The sequence below is a fragment of the Equus quagga genome, unplaced genomic scaffold (genome assembly GCF_021613505.1).
Source record: "Equus quagga isolate Etosha38 unplaced genomic scaffold, UCLA_HA_Equagga_1.0 204757_RagTag, whole genome shotgun sequence".
Classification (NCBI taxonomy): Eukaryota; Metazoa; Chordata; class Mammalia; order Perissodactyla; family Equidae; genus Equus; species Equus quagga.
Genome location: NW_025798733.1, coordinates 1 through 14,288, shown reverse-complemented (window position 1 = coordinate 14,288; position 14,288 = coordinate 1). Strand labels below are relative to the sequence as shown.

Genomic DNA, 14,288 nt, shown 5'->3' with positions numbered 1-14,288 from the left:
GCTCACATTATGCTTCTATCAGATGGTGACAGTTTAGAGAAACTCTTAACCCATGTGCACTCGAGAGATAGTCCAGAACCCTCAGGGCAGCGCTGTGTATACTAACCTCACTGGAGACATTAGAAATGTCTGTCAATGGTCTAAAGTGTTCATGGTGTTGTAGGTGTACAGTAGTTGTCAACTATATGACAATCAAAACAAAGAAACACTGCCACACAAAGCAAGGTCTGTTGGAAGTCTGAGAGAAAGAAGCAGAATCATACGTCAGTAAGACTCCATTAATATAAAGTTTAAAAACAGCAAAACCAAACGGTACTGTTTGGTGATACACTGTTAATGCCAAAAGGAGAAAGTAAAAAGAAACATTCAAGGTCATTGAGGAGCGTTGGAGTGAGGAGAGACACGAAGTCGGCTTTGGGGGCTTCATGCCAACTTCTATTTCTCAACCCGGGTAGGAATTCCATGGGCGTCCCCTTTATGATTATTCCTCAAGTAGAACATGTAGGGTTCAGGCCTTCTTTTGTACTGTTTGTTATATCTCAGAGGACACAGGAAAAATAAACTTATGATCAAAAAATTGGAAAGGCACCACTAATGAGATAAGACAGCTACCGCTGGCTTAGAATGAATTTTAAATATTAAAATGACAAATGGCTCACAATTCAGAAATTTAGTTCCCAGACGTTAAAGACTATTGTGAATTTACCTTCGTGAATCCAAAATCAGTATCAGTAACGTAAACGAGTAATGAGATCATTTCTATTTTACCATCTGCTTCCTGAGAATTTAGCTATGCTGGAAACACACATTTAGGTCCTCTAAAATATGTCTTTCTTAATAAATAGAAAAGGAATGATTGACTCAAAATGAAGTCGTAGATAGAAGCTACAAAAGGCATGGAATATACAAGAAAATAAGCTGAAAGCACATAAGAGTTGCCTCCCCAAAAGAGAGAGGACAGAATAAAAATCCTGATAAAGATTGCAGAGTTCCCAAGACCCGTTAAACAACCATGGATCTGCATGCATCAGAATGGCTGAAGCTGAAAGGCTGATCTTACCACGTGTTGGAGAGGAGGCAGAGGAACCAGAGCTCCTCAAACTGCTGGGGAGGATGCAAATGAGTACAGTCGCCTGTAAAACTCTGTGGCAGTGTCTACTAGTGCTAAAACCACATCCTCTAGGGTCTAACAAGTCCACTTCTATCCATCCTCCCAAAGGAAATGAGTGTACATGTCCATCAAAGGCCATGTACAAAAATGTTCTAACAGCTTTATTCATAACGGCCAAAAGCTGGACTTAACACAAATGTCCATCGGCATCAAATGAGCTCAAGAAACAGTGGTATATTCATACGATGAAATAATACACTGTAGTCAACAGTCAGCCACAGACACGCTCAAGAATATAGTGAGATTTTACAGACAAATGTTAAGGAAAAGCAGACAGGTACGAAAGAGTCCCATGCTGCATGATTCCATATACTGAAATTCCTAGCACCAAAATAACTAATTAGTGATGATAAATGTGAGAATAATGGTTTCTCTAACCATAGAAAGTATGGACTGAGACGTAGTATAGCTCGTGTCACATGGAAAAACTGTCTAGAATATGGAAAATATTTAAAGTATACACCTTGAAATGTGTGGTAGTTTCACAAAAATATATATCTGTATATCTATATCTGCACCTGTCTGTCTGTCTATCTATCTATATATTTATTGCACCACAATTAAGACTAGTGGACTTTAGAACCACTTCAATAAAAAGGCAAAAATAGTGCATTTGCATCCTTGGTTCAGCTCATGCTGGGATTCAGAATATCTGGGAAAGAGAGGCCAACTTGTATGGACAATGAAAAAGATGAGCAGTATTCGATTGTTTTTTCTCAGACAAGAGTGGAGAGAGTTGTGGGTATTCCTCCACCAAACGCCCAGCCCTGAATCCTGATGTCTAAGACTTGTGTAGAGACTGGATAACTGTAAGAGAACAAGGGACCTGTTTAAGGATGGTCCTTGGGGGACTTCAAGGGTCCAATATGCCTTGTCTTAGGTTCCCATGGAGACAGTGATACACAGATTCTCTGTGTGGAGAAGAGAGATTTGATGTTGTAAGCCCTGAGTGATGGGAGGGAGGTAGAGGGGATAGGTAGAGGCGGAGTGGGGAAGGGGTCTGAGGAGGGGAGCAGGATGGGGCAGGAAGATGAAGCTGTGAAGGTTTGGAGTGGGATGAGAGTGAGGCTAGGACATCCCTCCTGGGCAACCGTACCCAAAAGGCAGAGGGGAGCTCATTCTGTCCTCCCAGGTCTCTCTCCAAATGGAATTTCAGTGACTGAGTTCTAAGATTCAAGTTTGGAAGAAATGAGATTCCAGAAATTGATTAGCCTGGGTTTGGCATGGCCTGCTCACCTGGCATCCACCAAGCTAAGACAATGGGTGAGGAGGAAGGTGGGCCCACTGGGGCTTCCCATGAGCCCCCTGAGCCCCAGGAGCCCCCTGGAAACCAGCAGCACAGGGGCAGGAAGCAGGGCCACATGGGAAGAGGAGAGAGGAGGCAATATTCCTATCTCTAGACTGTAGCCCCTTCCCCTTCATTCCCTGTCCTCCCAGGACCCAGATGATCTTTCCTGAGCCTCCAACGACAGCAAGAGTGTCAGGGAGATGTGCAGGCAGCCGAGAGATGCTGAGCTCCAGACTGCCCTGGACTGGGAGAGTCTTCAGGAATCTTCTGACCACACTTACTTCCCCTGCCCCTGGTCCACACCCTGGCCTCTACCCCTCAGAAGTCTTGCCTCCTCAGGACCTGGACATCCAAGTTCTCTCCATCTTCATTCCAGTTCGAGAAAGGGAACATGAAAACAAGGAGTGAAGGTGAACACCAAGACAAGGAGCGGAGATGACCACCAAGTAGTCAGGCATCTCAGATCTCTGAGAGGTGAAGGTAGCACCTGTCTGAGGGAAGCTAATGAGTGGTTCGTCTCCATTTGGCTCCAGGGCCCCTTCCAAACCATGGCTAACAAGAGATCCCCACTAACTCCATCTGTGATTCCATCCCAGTCTCTACTTCCGTTGCCCTCTCTTGGAGAATGGCCCCACTTGTCACTCTCACGGTGACTCTGTGAGTGAATAGCTATATGTTGTACCAAATCCTCTCAATACCTGTCTCCCACTGATGCCCATTAGTGATCCCTTGGTGCTCAGAGAGCAGTTATTGTTCCGGGGGAAACGGAGGGGGTGACATTGACCTTGAGGATTATACTTTGTACTTCGATCCTGTTCATGTGTTGCCACTAGAGCCCAGTGACCATGTGTGTGGTGACAGTGAGTCTGTCCAGGATCCCAAATGTAGGAGAAGGTAAAGTGCTTCTGGTGACTTGTGCCCTGGGGTGAGGGACAGAGATACCTGCAGCGCCAGCACTGCTCTCCTCCTGAGCTCCCCTTGGCTTCATTCTACTCAAGGCTAGAGGCATCTCTCAAGCTGGAGGGTCCAGAGGTTTCTCTTGACATCCTCACTCCCCTAATCCCCATACTCTGTCCTGCCTCTTAGGGGCGACAAGCAGATGGATGGCTGAGAGGAGAGGAAGTGCAACCGGAAACCACAAGGTACAGACAGAAGGGCAGGAGAGGATATTTCTCCATAACCTGTAAGAGGAAAGACAGACCCTAATTATAGGGAAGAGGCCAGGCGAACCCAGCTCAGGGGCACCATACCCATCTTATAAAGGTTAAATAACTCAACTAATTTATTGTGGAAAATAAGCAGCCATTTTCAAACATTCAAGAAGACGTATGTAGTTCTCAGAGTGAGGAGTGTGTTTATGTATACTTTTTTCAAAACAAACTAATAATAGCATTTTGATTGAGGTGATATTCACATGACATAAAATTACTATTGATGGTTTTGGACGTGTGAGCTATTGGAGAACGAGGTGAAGCAGAAGCTAAAACGACATCGGATGATAAAATTACATGAACCGAAAGGTTCCCCCTTGTGGAGGAAAGAAAAAGCATTGTTGAGAGTTCTAGACTCCATGACAATGTGATGAGGTGTTGAGAGATGGCCTCTTGGCCCCTGCAGCACGGTGACAGGAGAGAGACAATCAGGAAGAGACTTTCTGTGGTGGATGAGTTTTTGGAACATGATGCCTAGTAGCCAATTTGAACTACTTTCTAACCTGGAGGGTCATTCTCTTCTGCTGTCCCCAAACCTTGAGTGAAGAGCATCACACAAAATATGCTTGACTTTAGTGCTGGGGAAATGCCACCAAGAAGTCTTAGGCCTCATGTTGGGGGAGAGGACACCAGCTGGCATATGACAAACCCCATCACCCCCAGGAATTCTCCCACATATTGTGGTGGGTTGGCTGCTTTGGTTCTCTGTAATTATTGAGCATGGGAGATCCAGTTACTTCCTGTGGCTTTGAAAATGTGAGCAGGATGGAGCTGAGGGCTACTGGTTTGGACCATAAAAACTGAAATCTATTGCCACTATCTTGGAAGATATGAGCCTCGTGTAGTGCAATTTGCACAACATTAAAGCGAGAGAGAAGGAGCTGGGAACAAAGGTACAACCCCTTTGAGACTGTGGTATGCTTCATGAGGCAGGAAGTATGTGGAGGCAATAATCAAGGGCCCCACCTAGGAGAGGTATGGACCACAGGGAAGATGATTGGTTGCAGGGCAGAGAGAAAACTCAGGTGGCCATGAAGTCATCCTCTCTGATTTGGCTTCCTTGGATGGGGTATGTCTAGCTTGTATTCATATTTCCTTTGACTGAAAGTGTTTATAGAAATATTTTCTTTTGGTAAAATATATGTAACAAAAATTACTACTTTGACCATTTTCAAGTGTACAGTTCAGTGGCATTAAGGACATTCACCTTGTTGTGTAACTGTCAACACTATTCATCTCTAGAACTTTTTCTTCTTCCTAAACTGGAATTCTGTCCCCATTAAATGTTAACACTCCCTTTCTCCATCACCCCAGCCCCTGACAACCACCTTTCTACTTTCTGTCTCTCTAATCTGACTGTTGCCTGCACCTCATCGAAGTAGAATCATAAAGTATTTGACATTTTGTGTGGCTTATGTCCCTTAGCATAATGTCTTCAAGGTTAATCCATATTGGAGCATGTGCTAGAATTTTCTTCCTTTTTAAGGCTGAATAATATTCCATTGTATGTATTTGCCACATTTTGTTTATCCATTCATCCATCGGTGGACACTTGGGTTGCTTCCACTCTTTGGCTATTGGGAATAATCCTACTATGAACATGGGTGTACAAATATCTGTTCAACCTTGCTTTCCATTCTTTTCAGTATCTGCCTCGAAGTGGAATTGCTGGATCATATGGAAATTCTGTGCATAATTTTTTCAGAAATCACCATACTGTTTCCCACAGTGCCTGCAACATTTTGCAGTCCCACCAGCAACACACCAGGGTTATAATTTCTCCGCATCTTTCCTAACACTTGTTACTATTTTTATATAATGGTCAGCCTACTAGGTGTGAAGTAGGAACTCACTATGGTTCTGATTTGTATTTCCCTAATAATTACTATAAATTAGTTTGCAGCCTTTAAATATTGGGAAGTCTCTTAGAATGATATTAAAGCCCAAATTTCCTTGAGAAATTGGAAGATCTGGCATTCTCTCCTGATGGTGACCTAAATGGGGCTAAGCAGGGGCCACCTCTTTTACTTTGCTACACTCCCCACCATGCACTGCGGTCTTCCTGGCACTTGGGCCAAAACTCACTACACTCCTCGATCATTTTCTTTACACCAGACCTACTACACTCACTCACCACAGCTGCCTTGCTCTTGTTGTATTTGATTTGGGGGCTCCTGGAAAGGTTAATGCATTGATGCACCAAACAAAAATCCCACAGGCCAAAGAGTGTCTCTTTAAGTCAACTGCTCAGCAATGGTCTAGTCCACCCCAAGCATGGTCAAGTCCTCCCTCTGCTGGACAAGATGTCTTCAGCATGTCGATGGTCCAGAGTACATGTCACATGAGACCTTCTCCATGGGGAACAAGTACGTGCCGGTTCCGCCACCCTAACAATCTGAGAGATTCTAATCTTCAGGGAGCAGTGGTTGGTTTGATGTTCCATAAAGTGGTAAAACTGACTTGGATTCTTTTCTGTACGTTTGGCTCTAGAGTCAGTTATAACCACTAGAGGAGATGTTTGAACTCATTGCTCACACTCCTTACAGGTTTGGCCCAGAACCATCAGCTTCATCAGTCAGTCTCCGAATTCCAGGGGTAGGAGGAGGTATAGAGCTTGAGGTCAGGCAGGCCCCCCCGGCACCCATTTTCTGGATGGAGAGAGGCTGCCAGCAAGCCCAGCTCAACCCCCACCTGAACTCCTCAGCCTCATACTTTCCCCCATTACACTTAATAGTAGAGGATTATTGTCACAACACAATAAGAAATCTTTAAAAGCAGCCAAATATTTTTTTATTAAGATTATGACAGTTAACATCCTTGTGAAATTACAGTTGTACATCATGATTAGTCATGTTGTAGGTACACCACTTCACCCCTAGTGCCCTCCCCCAACCCCCCTTTCCCCTGGCAACCACCGATCAGTTCTCTTTGTCCATATGTTACCTACCACCTATGAGTGGAGTCATACAGAGTTCGTCTTTCTCTGTCTGGCTTATTTCACTCAACATAATACCCTCGAGGTCTATCCATGTTGTGAATGGGACGACTTTGTCCTTTTTTATGGCAAAAGCAGCCAAATATTTTTAAAATTACAACTAGTTGCCTTCGTGGAGTGACAATAATAATGAAGATGACATCACACAAGAAACTAAGTCAAGAGACGATGAAGTGAGATCTTTAAAGATATTGCAAAAATATGCCACCTGAATTCCACACCCAGACAAAGTATCATCCCAAAATTAAATTGAAATAAGATTTCAGAGTAAAAGGAAGTGGACAGAATTGAACTCAAGTCAACTTTCATTATAGAAATAGTAAAGCAAGCTCTACAGGAGAAGTAAAAATGATTTATTTTAAAATTTTTTAATTATGGTAAAATATATATAACACAAAATTCCCATCTTAACCCTGTTGAATGTACAGTTCAGTAGTGTTAGGAATATTCACATTGTTGTCCAAAGATCTCCAGAAGTTTTTCATCTTGCAAAACTGAAACTCTGTACTCATTAAACATGACTCCCCCTTCTTCTCTCCACCTAGGCTCTGGTAGCACTAATTATATCAGAAATTACAATATCCATAATAAGACAAAATGATCCAAATGGAAGACAAGGGATGTCAGACTGGATTTTGAGAAAGAACCTTAGCTATTTGAGAGGCACACTTTAGCCATAAGAAAACAAACTGACTGAAAAACAAAGAAGGGAAAAGGATTTGACCTGTTAACCATAACCCAGAAAACTTGTCGTTATAATGATGTCGGCAAGAAATATTTCTAAAGAGAAAGTTCAGTTCAATGAGCATACATAATAACCCTGAATTTATATGCACCTAATAACATAGTTCAAAATACACAAAGCACAAGTTCATGGATCTTCCTTCTCTCAGGAACTAACAGAACAAGGAACAGAAAATCAGTTAGGGATATAAAAGATTTCAACAACAGAATAGGGCAACTTGACCTTAGTTACAGATATAGAATGTTACACCCAAGAACCGCAGAATATACATTATACCCAAGCAGGCAGAAAGAATAACAAAGATAAAGCAGAAATCAATAAAATTGAGAACAGAAAATCCATTTCAGAACAATGAATGCAAACACTGGTACATTAAACATTGACATCAAGTTGATAAACTTCGAGCAAGATTCACAAGATTAAAAAAAAGGTGAGAAGATACATTATCAATATTGTGAACGAAAGGAAGGACATCACTACCTACCCCACAGATATTGAATGGATAACAAGGGACTCGTACAAGCAACTTTATGCATATAAACTTCACAACTTAATTAAACGGACCAGTTCCAGGAAAACTGCACACTACAGTTTGACAGTTTCTCATAAAATTAAATACGAACTTACCATATGGCCCAGTAATCCCATCCCTAGGAATCTATCCAAAGGCAATGAAAACATATGCCCACACAAAGACTCGTACATAAACGTTTGGAGAAGCCTTACTCTTAATGGTCCACAACTGAAAACAACCCAGATGCCCTTCACAGAGGAATGGATAAATAAACATGATGCTTCTATACTATGGAATACTACTCAGCAAGAAGAAGAAATGAACTATGACCAGTCTCAAAGGCATAGTGCTGAGTGAAAGAAGCTGAGTGAAAGAGGTTACACACCACATGACTCCATTTCTAGGACGTTCTTTTTGTCTATTTTTTTGCTTGAGGAAGGTTGTTGCTGAGCTCACATCTGTGCCAATCTTCCTCTGTTTCATGTGGGATGCAGCCACAGCATGGCTTGACGATCTCTGTGTGCAGTGCCCAGAAAGCGAACCCACAAACCCTGGGCCGCCAAAGCGGAGAGCACAAACTTGATCACTACACACCAGGCCAGCCCCTGTATGACATTCTGAAGAGATAAAACTGTAGTTATGCAGGATGGAGCAGCGGTTGTCAGGGGTGAAGTTTGCTTGGAAGCTGTAAATTATCAAGGAACAGCATAAGGGAGTATTTCAGTAATGAAATTACTCTATATTCTAATTGTAGCGGTGTTGGTTAAACAAATTCATATGTCCATTAAAATTCATTGAACCATACAGCAAAAAAATAAATTTTACTATATAATAATTTCATAAAAATTAATGGGAATATTTGATAAGATCATTAAGATACTGGGATATGCTAAGATTTCACAACTGGGGCAGCAAGAGCAGTACACAAAAATGAAAAGATTGACAAGAGATTTCATTAAAAATTTTAATACTCTTGCTGTAGGCCCCGTGGCTGAGTGGTTAAGCTTGCGCCGTGCACTCCGCTGTGGCGGCCCAAGGTTTCTCTGGTTTGGATCCTGGGTGTGGACATGGCATCACTCATCAGGCCACTCTGAGGCAGCATCCCACATGCCACAACAAGAAGGACCTACAACTAAAATATACAACAATGTACTGGGTGGATTTGAGCAGAAAAAGCAGAAAAAAAAAAAAGACTGGCAACACTTGTTAGCTCAGGTGCCAATCTTTAAAAAAATATTTTTTTAAACTCTCACTCATCAAAAAAGAGAGTGACAAATGGGAAAAGAGAGTCACGATTTAGGGCCAGCCTCAGGGGTCTACTGGTTGAGTCCAGCATGCTCCACTTCAGCAGCCCAAGTTTGGTTCCTGGGCCTGGTCCTACACTGCTCTCTTAGTGGCCATGCTGTGCTAGCAGCCCACATACTGAACAATAGAGGAAAACTGTCACAGATGATAGCTCAGGGTGAATCTTCCACAGGAAAAAGAAAATAGAGAGAAAGTCACAATTTAAAGGACTCACATCCAGAATAAAGAACTTGAATAAATCAATGCAAAAAAGACAGCCCAATTTTTATTTTCAAATGGGCAAGAGCCCAAACAGCCATTTCACAAAAGGAGATATTCAGATGGCCAACAAATGTGTGAAAAAGACTCAATATCATGACTCATTAGGGAAATGTAAATTAAAATGACGATGACATACCACCACAAACAGATTGCAATGGTTAAAATTGAACAGGCAGACGATAAAAGAGTGGCTGAGGATGTAGATAGATGAGAACTCTCAAAACACAGCGGGATGGAAATCCATCTGACGTCTCAGGAGAACTGTTTGATAGTATCTTCTATAGCTCAATAGACACCTACCCTACGATGGAGCAATCCCATACCCACCAGGAAAAAGTGCTAGTGCTCCCATTTTCATCACAAAATTCATATCAAGATGATTTTTGAAAATCTAAACACTGGAAACTAATTTAATGCCATTGTACTTTAGAATAGATAAATAAGTTCGAAGTATGTTCACACATGAAATACTATATTAAAAGCAAAACAGGGGCTGGCCCCTGGCCAAGTGGTTAAGTTCGTGCGTTCCACTGCATGCGGCCCAGTGTTTCGTTGGTTCGAATCCTGGCAAGGACATGGCACTGCTCATCAAACCACACTGAGGCAACGTCCCACATGCCACAACTAGAAGGACCCACAACGAACAATATACAACTATGTACCGGGGGACTTTGGGGAGAAGAAGGAAAAAATTAAAAAAAATCTTTTAAAAAAAAGCAAAACAATACCAAGAAGAAAGATGAATTATTGATAGAGGTACCGACATGGATGAATCCGAAACACAATGCTGAGAAAAGGCAACCAGACACAAAAATGTGTACAAAGTCTGACTCCACTTCTATGAAGCACAAACACTGGCAATATTGATTTAGAGGGACAGGGAAGAGGGAGGTGGTCCATTTGGGACTGTGTTGATTTGAAGAGCCACAAGGAAAACTCAGCACCCTCAGCCTGCACTCAAGGCTCCAGGTATCCGATCTTCATTCTCTCCCACCGCTGTGTGTCTTTGGTTCTCCTGGTCCTCGCTGCAAGCAACAGATACAGGGCATCCCCTCGCCGCCAGCCTGTCTCAGCTCTTGGCACCTCTTCACCTGAGCTTCTTGCCCACTTCTCATCTTTCCAACCTCAGCTCAGCCCCCTTCGCTCTGGTAGCCTGACCTGACCACCAGGGTGGGTGGAAAGAATCTGTACGTGGAGCCTGGTGGTGGAAGCGTGGGTGTGCACGTACATAAACATTCATCTAGTCATACTATTGAGGTTTGCTTATTTCACTCAGGTTAAGTCAGACATCAAAAAACGCTGAATAGACAAAAAGCCTGAGTGGAAACAGGTTCAACAAAAATAATAGAAGATTCAGACATAAATTTGCTCTAGAAATTCCCATGGAGACAGTCAATGGTAAGCTCCCGTTTTAGGTTTTATGGCTTAGTAAAACTTTTGTTTATAATTAAATGTTGTGAGGTTTCATTATAATTATTATGAGATCGGCATCTTTAAATCGGGAAAGAAAAGCTGTGCTCCTGACCCTACTGTGTATCCATGTCTACTTTGATGGAGAAGTTTGGGAGACCAGAAACTCAGGTGTTAACCAGGTAACTCCTGGGTAACAAGAGGGTAAGGCCCCAAGGTCTTTCCCTTCCTAGGGCTGGGGATGGAGAGAGAGTAGGTGGGAGGGGCAGGGTGGGCAGGACCAACAAGGACGGGTTGGTAAGAGATGGGGAGGGGAGCAGGCCGATGGGGTGTGTCAGTGGGCAGTCAGTGGGATGTCTACAAAATGATCATGTTTTTATTTTCTGTATCTTATGATGTTTTCACACCTTTGAAAGCTTGCTGGCCAGTGGGAGTCTGCCCTACCCTTCCCCCTACCCCCAGGGGTAGCCAATTCCTAGAGACAGCAAAGGGCTCTGCCAGGAGACCAATTCAGATGCAAACCAAGCAATCCTGAGTCCATGTCCCCCAGGAACCCCTTTGTCTAACTCCCACACACCAAGACACTATTTCTCCTGCCCCAATCGCCCAGGACCAGGTACCAGACAACTAGAGACCACCCCGGTTGCGCAAAGCCCACCAGAATTGTTCAAGCTCCCTGATTCTAAACCGTGTGCCCTGCCCTAACTTGCCTTTCCTGGGGAAACCCCAAGAAACGCCCTGGCCTAGGCTTCCATGCACCTGCTTCTGTCTCCTGACGCAAACAGGTGCCTCCCCTGTGGCGCTGCCGGGGGTGACGTGCCACCTTCTCTCCAGAAATGGAAGTAATAAAAATCTTCTTTCAATGGCATTGACCTCTCCAGGTTGCGAACTCCACAAATTGAAATCCGTGAGTACAGATGAGACAGGATTTGAGACGAGAGTTTCCAGGGAGGTGCTGAGAGTGATGTCCCCACGTCTGCCCCTCTGGGCTCCATGTCAACTCCTCAATCTCTTAAGAAGGAGGCATCCTCAGTCAGGCCTTCAACCCTGTGCCCTGGGGCCCTACACACCTGCAGAGCCAACACGGGTCTCAGATTAGAGTCCGACACTTTGACTCTGACTCCAGGCAGGATGGGACAGCTCAGCCCCACCTGGAACTCAGGGGCCAATCACTGGACTTCCCCAGAGAGGGCCAGGCCTGCTCACCTGGTGTAGTAGATCCAGGTGAGGCCATAGGTGAGGAGGAAGCCAGCCCCCATGAGCGCCCCTCTGATCAGGGTGAGTACCAGGGGCCAGGAGCCCTGCTGCTCCTCAGTCACACAGCTGCAGGAAGAGGGGCTTCCTGGGGAAGGGGAGAGAGGGTGAAGTTCTGTCCCCAGGCCCCAGTCCCTCCCACGACCAAACACCGGACCAGGCTGCCCAGGCCAGCAGCTGCCCTGCAACTCACTCTGCACAGAGAGGCTGAAGGAAACATGCTGGGAGCCCAGCGGGTTCTGAGCTCGGCAGGTGAATTCCCCTCCGTCTCCGGCCCCCACCTGGGGCAGCTCCAGGACCCCGGGTGCAGAGGGCTGGGATGGGCTCAGGGCTTTTCCTTCACGGGACCAGCTCATCGTGGCAGGGGGGTTGCTTTCAGCCACGCAGACCAGGCGCAGGGACTGGCCCTCCAGGACAGGCAGCGATGCGCCGTTCTTTAGTGTCTTCAGGGCTTGGGGAGAGAGGCACAGCAAGGTGGGTGGAGCCAAGAGGTCCACCTCCCCCTCACTCTTCCCACAGAGCCAGAAGGAGAAAGGTAGGACCATATGACCAGTGCGAGGGCATGGGTTCATCATGGCTCAAGAGGCAATGACCCTGGTGGTCAGGTCAGGGTGCCAGAAAAAAGGAGGCTGATATAAGGTGGGAAGGATGAGAAGCGGGTGGGCAGCTCAGGTGGACATGTACCAAGGGCTGAGACAGGCTGGCAGATGAGGGAATGCACCTGTTTCTGTTACCTGCAGGGAGGACCAGGAGAACCTAACACACAACAGGGATGGGCGAGAGGCAAGTCAGATATTTTGGAGCCTTGAGTGCCAGGCTGAGGGCACTTGGTTTTCTCCTGAGATCACTGGGAAGTCATAGCAGCTGTGAGTCTGGGAAACACAGAATCAGCACTGAGTCTAGAAAGCTCCTGCTGCGCCAAGTGGGGCCTGGAATGGAGGCACAGACAGGAGGCAGGGAGGCTGAGGAAGAGGTTGAAGCAATGGTTCAGGGTCAAGGACAAGCCTGGAGCTGAGTCTGAGGCCAAGGGCAAGGAGAAGAGGGAAGTAATTGAAGAAGCAAAGTTCTTGAGACTCGCTGAGTCATGGAGTGCAGCCGGTGAGAAAGGGAGTTGCAGAATCTTGAGGGTTTTAGGGGACGGAATTACAGAGAGAGAGTCCTGGAAAGCACTGTGGGAGGCCGGCAGTCTCCATCCCTCCCTCCTTCCACCATCTGGTGGGCATCTCCCTCTCCTCTCCTGGCCCGTTGACTTGGGTCTGGGCATTTACACCCTAGGAGGTTGGCCCAGAGTGTCTGGGCCTCACACCTTCAGAGGAGGCTCCACGTCCCACTGGGACACCCTTGGACTGTTTGGAGGAGGGAGAACAGAGAGTCCCACGGCTTCGGGAAATAGATTCCACGAATGCAGCAGGAATAGGATTAAGCAGGCTGGGGTGGAGCCGTAGGAGGAGAAGCACAGAGCAGTGCCATGGTGGGGCGAAATGGGCTTTGAACAGAGTGCATGTGTGTGTGTGTGCACATGTGTGTGCATGTGTGCAGACGTGGGCACACGGGAAGTGGGGGGAGAAGGTGGCCATTTTTATCCTTGCTTTGCCCATATCGGATCCCATTCAAGCTGTAATGCACCCTCTCTGCTCAGAGTTGGCCCCAGGGGCAGGTCACAACCCCGGAGAGGAGAGGTTCTTTCCTACCTGTGATATTTCCGGAGAGGACATGGATGGTGAGGTTCTGTGGAGCATCTGGGATAGAAAGACATGGCCCCGTTTCAGAGGTGAGGAGTGGGATGGAAGCTGAGCCAGGACCCAAGGATGGTGGTGGAAACCGGAGAAGGTGGGGGTTGCTGTTCTTCCTGCACGCTCCCCACCTGGACTCCCAGGGCTCAGATCCATGCTTGCGAGTTTGAAGGTTAGCTCACCCTCACTCTCTCCCTCTACTCTACACACACAGCCCCATCCGCCCTCAGGGACCAACCATCCCTCCAGCACTCACAGGAGATGTTGAGCTGGATGGTTCTCTCCGTGGCCGCCTGTGCTCCTTGGTGTTTCACCCAACAAGTGAAGTTGGTGCCACGGTCTTGGAGCCTCGGTGTGAAGGTGAGTACTGAGGAACGGAGGGTCTTGGGGTCCAGCGAGTG

The 14,288-nt window shown here is 45.8% G+C and overlaps 1 protein-coding gene across 1 annotated transcript; it reads right to left on the bottom strand.

Moving 5' to 3' along the window:
* Positions 1-11,142: 11,142 nt before the first annotated feature.
* LOC124233548 (sialic acid-binding Ig-like lectin 14) lies at positions 11,143-14,282 on the bottom strand. Its single transcript, XM_046650692.1, has 4 exons — positions 14,144-14,282; positions 12,348-12,605; positions 12,107-12,242; positions 11,143-11,970 (listed from the first exon to the last, which is right to left on the bottom strand). Exons 2-4 carry the CDS (start codon positions 12,508-12,510, stop codon positions 11,934-11,936), a joined length of 336 nt encoding a protein of 111 aa, XP_046506648.1. The 5' UTR covers positions 12,511-12,605; positions 14,144-14,282; the 3' UTR covers positions 11,143-11,933.
* Between the last annotated feature and the right edge of the window lie 6 nt (positions 14,283-14,288).